At 46.7% G+C, this 18,158-nt stretch overlaps 1 protein-coding gene across 1 annotated transcript in view; it reads left to right on the top strand.

Annotated features, from left to right (window-relative positions):
- LOC110490780 (staphylococcal nuclease domain-containing protein 1) overlaps positions 1–18,158 on the top strand; it is a 369,157-nt gene that overhangs the window by 329,058 nt on the left and 21,941 nt on the right. Inside the window, exon 22 of the mRNA XM_036944950.1 lies at positions 1,709–1,912. Coding sequence (XP_036800845.1) covers positions 1,709–1,912 — 204 coding nt within the window. The remainder of the gene's footprint in view (positions 1–1,708; positions 1,913–18,158) is intronic.

The following is an 18,158-nucleotide window of genomic DNA, read 5'->3' as shown; positions in this document are numbered from 1 at the left end:
TGCTGCCTGGTATCTCACTCACCTGCTGTGACTCAAACTGGCCAGTGGCCACACAGACAGAAACACACACACACTGTCAGTCAGTCATTCACTTAGACACATATTCATATTAATACATGCATATACGTTAACATATATAATACATTCTCCTCTGTTAGCATATATAGTTGAATGCATAGTTATGACCATCCACACACTGGTCCATTTCAGGCGCATGCTAGTACTAACCTTGTTACAGTGTCCTGTCCCACTCAGCAGAAGGCCCTGTTAGTGTCCTGTCCCACTCAGCAGAAGGCCCTGTTAGTGTCCTGTCCCACTCAGCAGAAGGCCCTGTTAGTGTCCTGTCCCACTCAGCAGAAAGACCTGTTCGTGTCCTGTCCCACTCAGCAGAAGGCCCTGTTCGTGTCCTGTCCCACTCAGCAGAAGGCCCTGTTCGTGTCCTGTCCCACTCAGCAGAAGGCCCTGTTAGTGTCCTGTCCCACTCAGCAGAAGGCCCTGTTCGTGTCCTGTCCCACTCAGCAGAAGGCCCTGTTCGTGTCCTGTCCCACTCAGCAGAAGGCCCTGTTCGTGTCCTGTCCCACTCAGCAGAAGGCCCTGTTCGTGTCCTGTCCCACTAAGCAGAAGGCCCTGTTCGTGTCCTGTCCCACTCAGCAGAAGGCCCTGTTCGTTTCCTGTCCCACTCAGCAGAAGGCCCTGTTCGTGTCCTGTCCCACTCAGCAGAAGGCCCTGTTAGTGTCCTGTCCCACTCAGCAGAAGGCCCTGTTCGTGTCCTGTCCCACTCAGCAGAAGGCCCTGTTAGTGTCCTGTCCCACTCAGCAGAAGGCCCTGTTAGTGTCCTGTCCCACTCAGCAGAAGGCCCTGTTAGTGTCCTGTCCCACTCAGCAGAAGGCCCTGTTCGTGTCCTGTCCCACTCAGCAGAAGGCCCTGTTCGTGTCCTGTCCCACTAAGCAGAAGGCCCTGTTCGTGTCCTGTCCCACTCAGCAGAAGGCCCTGTTCGTGTCCCACTCAGCAGAAGGCCCTGTTCGTGTCCTGTCCCACTCAGCAGAAGGCCCTGTTCGTGTCCTGTCCCACTCAGCAGAAGGCCCTGTTAGTGTCCTGTCCCACTCAGCAGAAGGCCCTCATTCATATTGCATATCCCCACCCTGTCCCCTTGGCACTCTCTCCTCCTCTCTCTTTCTCGCCCAGTCCACTTGGCTCTCTTTCTCCCTCCATCCGTCTCTCTCACCACCTCTCCCTCCCTCTCTCGCCCTGAGCTCCCCCGCGGAGTGTGAGACAAGCTGACCACAGGAAGAAGAAGAAACAAAAAGCCCCTCAGTTTTCCCCCTTGAACACTCAGCATCCCTCTCCACACATACACACACAGAGACACACACCACATTCACACCCCAAGGGCAGCTTGCTCGGGGGTTGCCATGGAGACAGGACCAGGGCAAGGAGGAAGGAGAGCAAGCGAGAGGGACAGAGCAATGATGAATGGGGGATGTTGGGGTGTACTCAATTGATCCCTGTTTTTTAAAGCCATGGCGGGGCGTGTCTTATTGCTCCTCACTACTCCTAATTGGCTTCCTTGTCTCGCTCTCTGAGCACAATATGAGTCCCTTTTATTAGAGGACTAAAGATTTCAGGATAAACTGTTCCGGTTCAACAGCCTCCAGCAGGGTGACCTAACCCCTTGACCTCCCCTCTCCTCCTCTTCCACCCCCGTTAGGAGGATGCGCGTGCTGACGTGGTAGACAGCCTGGTGCGGGACATCCAGAACACCCAGTGTCTCCTCAACGTGGAGCACAGCGGCGTCACCTGCCCCCATGTCACACTGCAGTTCGCCGACTCCAAGGACGACGTGGGCCTCAGCCTGGTCAAGGAGGGCATGGTCATGGTGGACGTGCGGAAAGAGAAGCACCTGCAGAAAATGGTAGGAAAATGGCCGCCTTGGCGGAATTCGAAGAGAGAAATGAAAGTTATGTTTACCTTAAGTTTTCAGTATTATAATGACTTTATCAGGGCACTATGGCCAAAACAGATGTGTTTTATGTACCAGTGCTAGCATTGGGCCAAATGTATTGGCGCTAGAGTTTAGAAAAGGTTACGCTGACATGTGCCAGACGTTTTCAGGTCATAGTGACTTTGTCAGGGCCAAAACATGATACTGGGTGACAGTGTATGTGACTGGCTGGCTGTGAAGGGTCTAGTCTATTTCAACAAGGCTGTTAGCCTCACGCTACCATGCTAACAGGTCAATGTTTTTGTTATGAATAAGTGCTAGCATGTGGCTAAATGCTGACATGTTTAGTAATCCATAATGAAGGCCCGATCTGAAGCGATGCATCTCTCCACTCCTCTCGGTACGTCTAGCTCTCAGTAGGACAGGCCCCTCTGACGGCAGCCATTTTGTAATGTCATGAAGTGCAGCTCGCTTGCCTTTCCTCATTATGCTAATTCAGCTGGCAGACTCAAAGCCTCTCTGTAAATGAAAGATAAAGGCACAAAACTGAAATATTTATTCCTGGCGCAATTACCGCTCCTACACGCCCCGACATTACTCCACTCTGTCATTTAGGTACAAATTGGCACACACACTTTCACACACAAAGACACAGAAATGGGCTCACCGGTCAGAACATAAACACTCATAAACATATGAATGCACACCCACACAGAATTTTAGACTTAATCACCCTCGTTTCCCTATACCACCACTAAAGTTTTACAACCCATTGAAAGACACTTAGTCAGCCCACGTCAGTCAATAAGTAACTGTATGGTGTGTATTTGTCGCCAGGGAGCTCACCTCTTTGGGCCACTGAGACTGTAAACAGTATTGTGTTGAAACGACCCACTGGAACAGAGTCAGTGATTAAAACCCTGCTGTCCACTGAAACAGGCTGATAGAGCCATGCAGTCTGAACACTGCTGTCCACTGAAACAGGCTGATAGAGCCATGCAGTCTGAACCCTGCTGTCCACTGAAACAGGCTAATAGAGCCATGCAGTCTGAACCCTGCTGTCCACTGAAACAGGCTAATAGAGCCATGCAGTCTGAACCCTGCTGTCCACTGAAACAGGCTGATAGAGCCATGCAGTCTGAACCCTGCTGTCCACTGAAACAGGCTGATAGAGCCATGCCGTCTGAACCCTGCTGTCCACTGAAACAGGCTGATAGAGCAATGCAGTCTGTCAGGCCTGTTTGTCTTATGCTGGTCATGTCCCCTGTGCTGCTCCCTCTGAAACGATGCAGCCTGTTCAGACTGGGATGTGAAGGCTCTGGGCGCATCTCTTTCATTGATATAGTCTAAAGTGGTATAGTTTTAATAGTCTAAAAGAAGGGAGGGGGGCTAGACAGGTGAAAGCACCCTGAAGGCCTTCTACCTTATCACTTTAAAGTCCCCCTGGCAAACAAAGCTCCTCTGTCAGCTAAAGACTGACCACTAACTGAGCTCAGCTTCCATTTCCTCAAATGGCCTTTATTTTGAAATGTTTAAAGCTGGAATGCTTAGTGGGGAAACTCCCACGTCCGTTTGTGATATTACAACAACAAACAGTTTTTTCCCTCCTGACATTATTGTATTCCAGATGACAAATTGATGTTCTCAGGCGCTGGTCTTTCATAGAGGAGAGCGGGATTTGTTAGATTTATTTGAAGGGAAACTCTGTTTGTTTTGTGGATATGCCCTGTAGCAAATGGACAACACACTTAAGCATTGTCCATGTAATAAAGATAGACAATATACGTATAATCATAAATGTATGTACCAGCTGCTACTATTGTTGGAGAGAAAAAGAGGGAGGTCGATAGAGAGGAGAGAACGATAGAGAATGAAGGATGGATAAATGGAGAGAGAGAGGGATAGAGAACGACAGAGAATGGGGGATGGATGGATAGATAAAGAGAGGAGAGAACGACAGAGAATGAGGGATGGATGGATAGATGAGAGAACGACAGAGAATGGGGGATGGATAAATAGAGAGAGAGAGGGATAGAGGAGAGAACGACAGAGAATTAGGGATGGATGGATAGATGAGAGAACGACAGAGAATGGGGGATGGATAAATAGAGAGAGAGGGATAGAGAGAGGAGAGAACGACAGAATTAGGGATGGATGGATGGATAGATAGAGAGGAGAGAACGACAGAATGGGGGATGGATAAATAGAGAGAGAGAGGGATAGAGAGAGGAGAGAACGACAGAGAATGGGGGATGGATAAATAGAGAGGGATAGAGAGAGGAGAACGACAGAGAATGGGGGATGGATAAATAGAGAGAGATAGGGATAGAGAGGAGAGAACAACAGAGAATGGGGGATGGATGCATAGAGAGAGGAGAGAACGACAGAGAATGGGGGATGGATATATATAGAGAGAGAGGAGAGAACGACAGAATTGGGGATGGATAAATAGAGAGAGAGGAGAGAACGACAGAGAATGGGGGATGGATAAATAGAGAGAGAGAGGAGAGAACGACAGAGAATGGGGGATGGATGAATAGAGAGAGAGAGGAGAGAACGACAGAGAATGGGGGATGGATAAATAGAGAGAGGAGAGAACGACAGAGAATGGGGGATGGATAAATAGAGAGAGGGATAGAGAGAGGAGAGAACAACAGAGAATGGGGGATGGATAAATAGAGAGAGGGATAGAGAGAGGAGAGAACGACAGAGAATGGGGGATGGATGGATAGAGAGAGGAGAGAACGACAGAATGGGGGATGGATTGAGAGAGAGGGATTGAGAGAGGAGAGAACAACAGAGAATGGGGGATGGATAAATAGAGAGAGGGATAGAGAGAGGAGAGAACGACAGAGAATGGGGGATGGATATAGAGAGAGGAATAGCGAGAGGAGAGAACGACAGAATGGGGGATGGATTGAGAGAGAGGGATAGAGAGAGGAGAGAACGACAGAATGGGGGATGGATGGATAGAGGAGAGAATGACAGAATGGGGGATGATAAATAGAGAGAGAGAGGGGTAGAGAGAGGAGAACGACAGAGAATGGGGGATGAATAAATAGAGGAGAGAATGACAGAGAATGGGGGATGGATAGATAGAGAGGAGAGAACGACAGAGAATGGGGATAGATAAATAGAGAGAGAGGGATAGATAGAGGAGAGAACGACAGAGAATGGGGGATGGATAAATAGAGGAGAGAATGACAGAGAATGGGGATGGATAAATAGAGAGAGAGGGGGATAGAGAGAGGAGAGAATGACAGAGAATGGGGGATGGATAAATAGAGAGAGAGGGGAGAGAACGACAGAGAATGTGGGATGGATGGATAGAGAGAGGGATAGAGAGAGGAGAGAATGACAGAGAATGGGGGATGGATAAATAGAGGAGAGAATGACAGAGAATGGGGATAGATAAATAGAGAGAGATGGATAGATAGAGGAAAGAACGACAGAGAATGGGGGATGGATAAATAGAGAGAGGGATAGAGAGAGGAGAGAACGACAGAGAATGGGGGATGGATAAATGGAGAGAGGAAGGGATAGAGAGAGGAGAGAACGACAGAATGGGGATGGATAAATAGAGAGAGAGAGGGATAGAGAGAGGAGAGAACAACAGAGAATGGGGGATGGATAAATAGAGAGGGATAGAGAGAGGAGAACGACAGAGACTGGGGGATGGATAAATAGAGAGAGATAGGGATAGAGAGGAGAGAACAACAGAGAATGGGGGATGGATGCGTAGAGAGAGGAGAGAACGACAGAGAATGGGGGATGGATAAATGGAGAGAGGGAGGGATAGAGAGAGGAGAGAACGACAGAGAATGGGGATGGATAAATAGAGAGAGAGGGATAGATAGAGGAGAGGACGACAGAGAATGGGGGATGGATAAATAGAGGAGAGAATGACAGAATGAGGATGGATAAATAGAGAGAGAGAGAGGGATAGAGAGAGGAGAGAACGACAGAGAATGGGGATGGATATATATATATATATATATATATATATATATATATATATATATATATATATATATATATATATATATATATATATATATATATATATATATATATATAGAGAGAGAGAGAGGAGAGAACGACAGAGAATTGGGGATGGATAAATAGAGAGAGGAGAGAACGACAGAGAATGGGGGATGGATAAATAGAGAGAGGAGAGAACGACAGAGAATGGGGGATGGAAGGATAGAGAGGAGATAACGACAGAATGGGGGATGGATGGATAGAGAGAGAGAGAGAGAACGACAGAGAATGCGGGATGGATATAGAGAGAGGAATAGCGAGAGGAGAGAACGACAGAGAATGGGGGATGGGTTGAGAGAGAGGAATAGAGAGAGGAGAGAACGACAGAATGGGGGATGGATGGATAGAGAGAGAGAGAGAACGACAGAGAATGGGGGATGGATAAATAGAGAGAGGGATAGAGAGAGGAGAGAACGATAGAATGGAGGATGGATAAATAGAGGAGAGAATGACAGAATGGGGGATGGATAAATAGAGAGAGAGAGTGATAGAGAGGAGAGAACGACAGAGAATGGGGATGGGATAAATAGAGAGAGAGAGGGATAGAGAGGAGATAACGACAGAGAATGGGGGATGGATAAATAGAGAGAGGGATAGAGAGAGGAGAGAACGACAGAATGGGGGATGGATAAATAGAGAGAGAGGGATAGAGAGAGGAGAGAACAACAGAATGGGGGATGGATAAATGGAGAGAGAGAGAGTGATAGAGAGAGTAGAGAACGACAATGGGGGATGGATAAATAGAGAGAGGGGAGAACGACAGAGAATGGGGGATGGATAAATAGAGAGAGGGATAGAGAGAGGAGAGAATGACAGAGAATGGGGGATGGATAAATAGAGAGAGGAGAGAACGACAGAATGGGGGATGGATGGATAGAGAGAGAGCGAGAGAACGACAGAGAGTGGGGGATGGATAGAGAGAGGAATAGCGAGAGGAGAGAACGACAGAGAATGGGGGATGGAATGAGAGAGAGGGATAGAGAGAGGAGAGAACGATAGAATGGGGGATGGATAAATAGAGAGAGAGAGGGATAGAGAGAGGAGAGAATGACAGAGAATGGGGGATGGATAAATAGAGAGAATGACAGAGAATGGGGGATGGATAAATAGAGAGAGGGGAGAGAACGACAGAGAATGTGGGATGGATGGATAGATAGAGGAAAGAACGACAGAGAATGGGGGATGGATAAATAGAGAGAGGGATAGAGAGAGGAGAGAACGACAGAGAATGGGGGATGGATGGATAGAGAGAGGAGAGAACGACAGAATGGGGGATTGATAAATGGAGAGAGAGAGGGATAGAGAGAGGAGAGAACAACAGAGAATGGGGGATGGATAAATAGAGGGGGATAGAGAGAGGAGAACGACAGAGAATGGGGGATGGATAAATAGAGAGAGATAGGGATAGAGAGGAGAGAACAACAGAGAATGGGGGATGGATGCATAGAGAGAGGAGAGAACGACAGAGAATGGGGGATGGATAAATGGAGAGAGAGAGGGAAAGAGAGAGGAGAGAACGACAGAGAATGGGGATGGATAAATAGAGAGAGAGAGGGATAGATAGAGGAGAGAACGACAGAATGGGGGATGGATAAATAGAGAGAATGACAGAATGAGGATGGATAAATAGAGAGAGAGAGGGATAGAGAGAGGAGAGAACGACAGAATGGGGGATGGATGTATATATAGAGAGAGAGAGGAGAGAACGACAGAGAATTGGGGATGGATAAATAGAGAGGAGAGAACGACAGAGAATTGGGGATGGATAAATAGAGAGAGAGAGGAGAGAACGACAGAGAATGGGGGATGGATAAATAGAGAGAGAGAACGACAGAAAATGGGGGATGGATATAGAGAGAGGAATAGCGAGAGGAGAGAACGACAGAGAATGGGGGATGGATTGAGAGAGAGGGATAGAGAGAGGAGAGAACGACAGAATGGGGGATGGATGGATAGAGAGAGAGAGAACGACAGAGAATGGGGGATGGATAGAGAGAGGAATAGCGAGAGGAGAGAACGACAGAGAATGGGGGATGGAATGAGAGAGAGGGATAGAGAGAGGAGAGAACGACAGAATGGGGGATGGATAAATAGAGAGAGAGGGATAGAGAGAGGAGAGAACGACAGAGAATGGGGGATGGATAAATAGAGAGAGATAGGGATAGAGAGGAGAGAACAACAGAGAATGGGGGATGGATGCATAGAGGAGAGAACGACAGAGAATGGGGGATGGATAAATGGAGAGAGAGAGGGAAAGAGAGAGGAGAGAACGACAGAGAATGGGGATGGATAAATAGAGAGAGAGAGGGATAGATAGAGGAGAGAACGACAGAATGGGGGATGGATAAATAGAGAGAATGACAGAGAATGAGGATGGATAAATAGAGAGAGAGAGGGATAGAGAGAGGAGAGAACGACAGAATGGGGGATGGATATATATATAGAGAGAGAGAGGAGAGAACGACAGAGAATTGGGGATGGATAAATAGAGAGAGGAGAGAACGACAGAGAATGGGGGATGGATAAATAGAGAGGAGAGAACGACAGAGAATGGGGGATGGATAAATAGAGAGAGAGGAGAGAACGACAGAGAATGGGGGATGGATAAATAGAGAGAGAAAGAACGACAGAAAATGGGGGATGGATATAGAGAGAGGAATAGCGAGAGGAGAGAACGACAGAGAATGGGGGATGGATTGAGAGAGAGGGATAGAGAGAGGAGAGAACGACAGAATGGGGGATGGATGGATAGAGAGAGAGAGAGAACGACAGAGAATGGGGGATGGATAGAGAGAGGAATAGCGAGAGGAGAGAACGACAGAGAATGGGGGATGGAATGAGAGAGAGGGATAGAGAGAGGAGAGAACGACAGAATGGGGGATGGATAAATAGAGAGAGAGGGATAGAGAGAGGAGAGAACGACAGAATGGGGGATGGATAAATAGAGAGAGGGATAGAGAGAGGAGAGAACGACAGAGAATGGGGGATGGATAAATAGAGAGAGGGATAGAGAGAGGAGAGAATGACAGAGAATGGGGGATGGATAAATAGAGAGAGAGGGATAGATAAATAGAGAGAGGTGAAAATGGAAAGAGTGAGGGGGATAGATATAAAGAGAGAGAGGAGAAAATAATGGAGAGAGGGATAGAGAGGAGAAAATAATGGAGAGCGGGGGATAGAGAGGGGAAAATAATGAAGAGTGAGGGGGATAGAGAGTGAGAGGGAGAGGAGAGAATGACAGAGAATGGGGGATGGATAAATCGAGAGAGTGAGGGGGATAGATAAATAGAGAGAGGTGAAAATGGAGAGAGTGAGGGGGATAGATAAATAGAGGTGAAAATGGAGAGTGAGGGGGATAGATAAATAGAGAGATGAAAATGGAGAGAGTGAGGGGATAGATAAATAGAGAGGTGAAAATGGAGAGAGTGAGGGGGATAGATATATAGAGAGAGATGAAAATGGAGAGAGTGAGGAGGATAGATAAATAGAGAGAGAGGTGAAAATGGAGAGAGTGAGGAGGATAGATAAATAGAGAGAGAGATGAAAATGGAGAGAGTGAGGGGGATAGATATATAGAGAGAGGTGAAAATGGAGAGAGAGGGGGATAGATATATAGAGAGTGAAGGGGATAGATATATAGAGAGTGAGGGGGATAGATATATAGAGAGTGAGGGGGATAGATAAATTGAGTGAGGGTGATAGATAAATAGAGAGGGGGATAGATGAATAGAGAGGTGAAAATGGAGAGAGTGAGGGGGATAGATATATAGAGAGTGAGGGGGATAGATATAGAGAGAGTGAGGGGGATAGATAAATAGAGAGAGAGGTGAAAATGGAGAGAGGTGGATAGATATATAGAGAGAGGTGAAAATGGAGAGAGTGAGGGGGATAGATATATAGAGAGTGAGGGGGATAGATATATAGAGAGTGAGGGGGATAGATATATAGAGAGTGAGGGGGATAGATATATAGAGAGTGGGGGGATAGATATATAGAGAGTGAGGGGGATAGATATATAGAGAGTGAGGGGGATAGATATATAGAGAGTGAGGGGGATAGATGAATAGAGAGAGGTGAACATGGAGAGAGTGGGGATAGATAAATAGAGAGAGAGGTGAAAATGGAGAGAGTGAGGAGGATAGATAAATAGAGGTGAAAATGGAGAGAGTGAGGGGGATAGATAAATAGAGAGAGAGGTGAAAATGGAGAGTGAGGTGGATAGATATATAGAGAGAGGTGAAAATGGAGAGAGTGAGGGGGATAGATATATAGAGAGTGAGGGGATAGATATATAGAGAGTGAGGGGGATAGATATATAGAGAGTGAGGGGGATAGATATATAGAGAGTGAGGGGGATAGATGAATAGAGAGAGGTGAACATGGAGAGAGTGAGGGGATAGATAAATAGAGAGAGAGGTGAAAATGGAGATAGTGAGGAGGATAGATAAATAGAGAGAGAGGTGAAAATGGAGATAGTGAGAAGGATAGATAAATAGAGAGGTGAAAATGGAGAGAGTGTAGGATAGATAAATAGAGAGGTGAAAATGGAGAGAGTGAGGGGGATAGATAAATAGAGAGAGAGGTGAAAATGGAGAGAGTGAGGTGGATAGATATATAGAGAGAGGTGAAAATGGAGAGAGTGAGGGGATAGATATATAGAGAGTGAGGGGATAGATATATAGAGAGTGAGGGGATAGATATATAGAGAGTGAGGGGGATAGATAAATAGAGTGAGGGTGATAGATAAATAGAGAGAGAGGTGAAAATGGAGAGAGTGAGTGGGATAGATATATAGAGAGTGAGGGGGATAGATAAATAGAGTGAGGGTGATAGATAAATAGAGAGGTGAAAATGGAGAGAGTGGGGGGATAGATATATAGAGAGTGAGGGGGATAGATATATAGAGAGTGAGGGGGATAGATATATAGAGAGTGAGGGGGATAGATATATAGAGAGTGAGGGGGATAGATATATAGTGAGTGAGGGGGATAGATATATAGTGAGTGAGGGGGATAGATATATAGAGAGTGAGGGGGATAGATATATAGAGAGTGAGGGGTATAGATGAATAGAGGTGAACATGGAGATAGTGAGGGGGATAGATATATAGAGAGGTGAAAATGGAGAGAGTGAGGGGGTAGATATATAGAGAGTGAGGGGGATAGATATATAGAGAGTGAGGGGGATAGATATATAGAGAGTGAGGGGGATAGATGAATAGAGAGAGAGGTGAAAATGGAGAGAGTGAGGGGGATAGATATATAGAGAGTGAGGGGGATAGATAAATAGAGTGAGGGTGATAGATAAATAGAGAGAGAGGTGAAAATGGAGAGAGTGAGGGGGATAGATATATAGAGTGAGGGGGATAGATAAATAGAGAGAGGTGAAAATGGAGAGAGTGAGGGGGATAGATATATAGAGAGAGGTGAAAATGGAGAGAGTGAGGGGGATAGATATATAGAGACTGAGGGGGATAGATATATAGAGAGTGAGAGGGATAGATATATAGAGAGTGAGAGGGATAGATATATAGAGAGTGGTGAAAATGGAGAGAGTGAAGGGGATAGATAAATAGAGAGGTGAAAATGGAGAGAGTGAGGGGGATAGATATATATAGAGAGAGGTGAAAATGGAGAGAGTGAGGGGATAGATATATAGAGAGTGAGGGGATAGATATATAGAGAGTGAGGGGGATATATGTATAGAGAGTGAGGGGGATAGATATATAGAGAGAGAGGTGAAAATGGAGAGAGTGAGGGGGATAGATATATAGAGAGTGAGGGGATAGATAAATAGAGAGAGAGGTGAAAATGGAGAGAGTGAGGGGGATAGATAGAGAGTGAGGGGGATAGATATATAGAGGTGAAAATGGAGAGAGTGAGGGGGATAGATATATAGAGAGAGGGGTGAAAATGGAGAGAGTGAGGGGGATAGATATATAGAGAGTGAGGGGATAGATATATAGAGAGTGAGGGGGATAGATATATATAGAGAGAGAGTGATGGGGATAGATAAATAGAGAGAGAGTGAGAGGGGGATAGATAAATAGAGAGAGAGTGAGAGGGATAGATAAATAGAGAGAGAGTGAGGGGGATAGATAAATAGAGAGAGATAGTGAGGGGGATAGATAAATAGAGAGAGAGAGTAAGGGGGATAGATAAATAGAGAGAGAGTGAGGGGTATAGATAAATAGAGAGAGAGTGAGAGGGATAGATAAATAGAGAGAGATAGTGAGGGGGATAGATAAATAGAGAGAGAGAGTAAGGGGGATAGATAAATAGAGAGAGAGAGTGAAGGGGATAGATAAATAGAGAGAGAGAGTGAGGGGGATAGATATATATATAGAGAGAGAGTGAGGGGGATAGATAAATAGAGAGAGAGAGAGAGTGAGGGGGATAGATAAATAGAGAGAGAGTGAGGGGGATAGATAAATAGAGAGAGAGTGAGGGGGATAGATAAATAGAGAGAGAGAGAGAGTGAGGGGGATAGATAAATAGAGAGAGAGTGAGGGGATAGATAAATAGAGAGAGAGAGAGTGAGGGGGATAGATAAATAGAGAGAGAGAGTGAGGGGGATAGATGTATAGAGAGAGAGAGTGAGGGGGATAGATATATATAGAGAGAGAGAGTGAGGAGGATAGATATATTGAGAGTGGGGGGGATAGATAAAGAGAGAGAGAGAGTGAGGGGGATAGATATATATAGAGAGAGAGTGAGGGGGATAGATATATAGAGTGAGGGGGATAGATGAATAGAGAGAGAGAGTGAGGGGGATAGATATATATAGAGAGAGAGTGAGGGGGATAGATATATAGAGAGAGAGTGAGGGGGATAGATATATAGATAGTGAGGGGGATAGATATATAGAGAGTGAGGGGGATAGATAAATAGAGAGAGAGTGAGTGAGGGGGATAGATAAATAGAGAGAGAGAGAGAGGGGGATAGATGTATAGAGAGAGAGAGTGAGGGGGATAGATATATATAGAGAGAGAGTGAGGGGGATAGATATATAGAGAGTGAGGGGGATAGATATATAGAGAGTGAGGGGGATAGATAAATAGAGAGAGAGAGTGAGGGGGATAGATATATATAGAGAGAGAGTGAGGGGGATAGATATATAGAGTGAGGGGGATAGATGAATAGAGAGAGAGAGTGAGGGGGATAGATATATATAGAGAGAGAGTGAGGGGGATAGATATATATATATAGAGAGAGAGAGAGAGAAGGTGGGAGCCAGCCAGCGGAGGTGTGGAGGGGAAGATAAAGAGCTGAGATAGGGAGAGTGTGGTCTGAGTCAGGCGCAGTAAAACCAGGCATGCATCACTGCAGGGCCAGAGTGGCTAACTTTAAGAGTGCAGAGCCGTGACGGGCAGTTAGCTAGAGGCCCCCCAACACAGAGGACTAACCTAGCTGAAGAGCCCACACACGTTATTGCATAGGCTAGTTGTTGCTTAGTATTCGGCCTACACAGTAATACATAGAAATGATGTTTGATATTACTATAGAAATAGGATTACCATTTTATGGATATTACATCAATACATAGTGATGACATGACATATATGTATATTCACAGGTATTACATTTCAAATGACAGTTTATTGCATATCAGGTTACTATAGCCGTCTGTTTGCTTTGGTGCAGTCAGGGATCTGGAATACATCTCAGGTGTATTGCATTGGCTAATGTGTGATCAAATGAAAGCTACTGGCCTGCATATTGTCAATGATTAATGACACAGTATCGGCTTATGGCTTATTACATACAAACACATATTGCTGGGCATTGATATTCCACGAGGACATAGCTGGTATTCATCCAGACTGGAACACACACACACACACACACACACACACACACACACACACACACACACACACACAGAGTATCTTACTGAGATAATATTCATTCAGACTGGATCACACGCTCCTGTACCTCTCGCTGGTGGTACTGTAGTAGAGCTCAACAGTGTATCCAGATAGCACATCACCCTCCCAAACTACTCTACTGTCGGGTGGAGATAGCACATCACCCTCCCAAGCTACTCTACTTTCGGGTGGAGATAGCGCATCACCCTCCCAAGCTACTCTACTGTCGGGTGGAGATAGCGCATCACCCTCCCAAGCTACTCTACTGTCGGGTGGAGATAGCGCATCACCCTCCCAAGCTACTCTACTGTCGGGTGGAGATAGCGCATCACCCTCCCAAGCTACTCTACTGTCGGGTGGAGATAGCGCATCACCCTCCCAAGCTAGTCTACTGTCGGGTGGAGATAGTGCATCACCCTCCTGTCGGGTGGAGATAGTACATCACCCTCCTGTCGGGTGGAGATAGTACATCACCCTCCTGTCGGGTGGAGAGTGTGAGAGTGTGTCAGGTGAATGCAGACAGGAGGCAGTCTGTATGAACTGCTGTGCTCTCTCCTTTCATATCCTGAAATTAGTTAGGAACTCCCTGTAAAACTCACTAACTCCAACAGCTTTGGCAGGGCCGACGGCTGGTCCTCCCCCTTAGCCTGACACACAAACACTATCACACACATACACACACCTCCTCCGCTGGTCATTGCCTCAGAGCCTTAAGCCATGTGGTGTGTGTGGCAGGGTGATGGAGAACATGCCTTCCCCTCCTCTCTCCCCTCCTGTCTCCCCCTCTCTCAAGCCTTCGCCCCTCAGGCATGCTGGCAGGGGAGGCCATCTTTAGGGAGAGCCCTGGCACTAACCCCCCTCCCTTCTCTGTCGGGCTAGAGTGGCACTCTGTCACCCCTGGCACACCCCCACCCGCAAACTGAGCACTCGCTCCTCCCATCCCTTTTAATGTTTCTCTCTCTCCCTCTCTCTCCCTCCCTCTCTCTCCCTCTCCATCCATCTCTCCTATGCTCACATTCTCTCTGCCTCTCCTTCCATCTTCCCGTCTCTCGCTCGGCCTCCCCTTCTCCATTTTCCTTCTCATCCATCTTCCTCTTCTCCTAGTCCTGTCTCTTCTTCCATCCCTCTCTTCTCCTAGTCCTGTCTCTTCTTCCATCCCTCTGTTCTCCTAGTCCTGTCTCTTCTTCCATCCCTCTCTTCTCCTAGTCCTGTCTCTTCTTCCATCCCTCTCTCTTCTCCTTGTCCTGTCTCTTCTTCCATCCCTCTGTTCTCCTAGTCCTGTCTCTTCTTCCATCCCTCTGTTCTCCTAGTCCTGTCTCTTCTTCCATCCCTCTCTTCTCCTAGTCCTGTCTCTTCTTCCATCCCTCTGTTCTCCTAGTCCTGTCTCTTCTTCCATCCCTCTCTTCTCCTAGTCCTGTCTCTTCTTCCATCCCTCTGTTCTCCTAGTCCTGTCTCTTCTTCCATCCCTCTCTTCTCCTAGTCCTGTCTCTTCTTCCATCCCTCTCTTCTCCTTGTCCTGTCTCTTCTTCCATCACTCTGTTCTCCTAGTCCTGTCTCTTCTTCCATCCCTCTGTTCTCCTAGTCCTGTCTCTTCTTCCATCCCTCTCTCTTCTCCTAGTCCTGTCTCTTCTTCCATCCCTCTCTCTTCTCCTAGTCCTGTCTCTTCTTCCATCCCTCTCTCTTCTCCTAGTCCTGTCTCTTCTTCCATCCCTCTCTCTTCTCCTAGTCCTGTCTCTTCTTCCACCCCTCTCTCTTCTCCTAGTCCTGTCTCTTCTTCCACCCCTCTCTCTTCTCCTAGTCCTGTCTCTTCTTCCATCCCTCTCTCTTCTCCTAGTCCTGTCTCTTCTTCCATCCCTCTCTTCTCCTCGTCATGTTTCTCCTTCCATCCCTCTCTTGCTCTTCATCCTCTCTATTTCACCTAGCCCAAAGAGAGGTTGTGCACAGCAAAATGGGAAGGCAAGGTGCTAGCATCCAGAATTTGCATGAATTTGCATGTCTTTGAGAGCGCCGCCATGATGAATTATAATCCACAGGAATTAAAGTAAACGGCGGTGGATCAGACCTTTCATTCTAAATGAGATGTGATTTAAAACGCTGTTAATGCTGATTATTTCCGCTCTGCCTTAGCCCAACCCTGGCCTCTCCTCTCTCTCAGCCCCCCTCCCACATTCTGCTTCATGCCTCCCTTTGATAACATTATTCCATGGGGGGCTGTATGTGTTGAGGTGGCGATGGTGGGGAAAGTGTGTGTTACGAGGGAATCAATTCAACGGCTCAGACAAGAGACGTACTCTATGTGGCGGGGACCTTAGACATTCACGTATTATAGATACTGGCGGCTCGAGCTGCCAAGCTGTGTACATGGGAACACCAGCTGGCTGGAGTGTTTATGGACATATTCATTCTATCCATATCCCAGTCCATTGTCCCCACTTGCTTCAAGATGTCCACCATTTTTCCTGTACCCAAGAAAGCGAAGGCAACTCAACTAAATGACTATCGCCCCATAGCACTCACCTCTGTCATCATGAAGTGCTTTGAGAGGCTAGTTAAGGATCATATCACCTCCTCCTTACCGTCACCCTAGACCCACTACAATTCACATATTACCACAATGTAAGAATGTAAAATTATGTTAATTGAATACAGCTCAGCCTTCAACACCATAGTGCCCTCCAAGCTCATGACTAAGCTCAGGGCCCTGGTTCTGAACTCCTCCATGTTGAACTGGGTCCTGGACTTCCTTATGGGCTGACCCCAAGTGGTGAAGTTAGGCAACAACACCTCTGTCACGTTGATCCTCAACCCAGGGGTCCCACAGGGGTTCATGCTCAGCCCCCTCCTGTACTCCCTGATCACCCATGACTGCGTGGCCACGCACGTCTCCAACTCAATCATCAGCCTAGAGGGAGGAGGTGAGGGCCCTGGCGGAGTGGTGCCAGGAAATAACCTCGACCCTCAACGTCAACAAAACGAAGGAGTTGATCGTGGACTACAGGAGAGAGCAGAGAGAGCACCTGAAATGGTCCCTTCACACATTCAGTGTGGTGAAGAAGGCGCAACAGCGCCTTTATAACCTCAGGAGGCTGAAGAAATCCGGCTTGACTCCCTAAGAACATTCTACAGATGCACCCTTGAGAGCATATTGGCGGGCTGTATCACCATAGCAATTTCATCATCTGCAACCACAGGGTTCTCTAGAGGGTGCTGCGGTCAGCCCACACTGCCTGCCCTCCAGGACATCTACAGTACCCAGTGTCACAGGAAAGGCCAAAAAGATTATCAAGGAGATCACCAAGGCCACCCAAGCCACGGTCTGTTCACACCGCTAAAATCTAGGAGAAGGAAACGGTACAGGTGCATCATAGCTCTGACCGAGAGACTGAAAAACAGCTTCTATCTCCAGGCCATCAGACTGTTAAATAGTCACCACTAGCCGGCCTTTGCCCAGGACCCTGGCCTGAATCTTAGACACTGTCACTAGCCAGCTAACAGCTAGTACTCTACCCTTTACCTTAGAGACTGCTTTTTACCCTATGCTGTACATTGTCATTGAACACTGGTCACTTTAATGTTTACATACAGTGGGGAGAGCAAGCATTTGATACACTTCCGATTTTGCAGATTTTCCCACTTACAAAGCATGTAGAGGTCTGTAATTGTTATCATAGGTACACATCAACTGTGAGAGACGGAATCTAAAACAAAAATCCAGAAAATCACATTGTATGATTTTTAAGTAATTAATTCGCATTTTATTGCATGACATAAGTATTTGATCACCTACCAACCAGTAAGAATTCCGGCTCTCACAGACCTGTTAGTTTTTCTTTAAGAAGCTCTCCTGTTCTCCACTCGTTACCTGTATAAAAGACACCTGTCCACACACTCAATCAATCAGACTCCAACCTCTCCACAATGGCCAAGACCAGAGAGCTGTGTAAGGACATCAGGGATACAATTGTAAACCTGCAAAAGGCTGGGATGGGCTACAGAACAATAGGCAAGCAGATTGGTGAGAAGGCAACAACTGTTGGCGCAATTATTAGAAAATGGAAGAAGTTCAAGATGACGGTCAATCACCCTCGGTCTGGGGCTCCATGGAAGATCTCACCTTGTGGGGCATCAATGATCATGAGGAAGGTGAGTGATCCGCCCAGAACCAAACAGCAGGACCTGGTCAATGACCTGAAGAGAGCTGGGACCACTGTCTCAAAGAAAACCATTAGTAACACACTACGCCCTCATGGATTAAAATCCTGCAGCGCACGCAAGGTCCCCCTGCTCAAGCCAGCGCATGTCCAGGCC

Source organism: Oncorhynchus mykiss, chromosome 15 (assembly GCF_013265735.2).
Source record: "Oncorhynchus mykiss isolate Arlee chromosome 15, USDA_OmykA_1.1, whole genome shotgun sequence".
NCBI lineage: Eukaryota > Metazoa > Chordata > Actinopteri > Salmoniformes > Salmonidae > Oncorhynchus > Oncorhynchus mykiss.
Note: the sequence above shows the minus strand (reverse complement) of the source record. Positions and strands in the feature narration are given on the sequence as shown.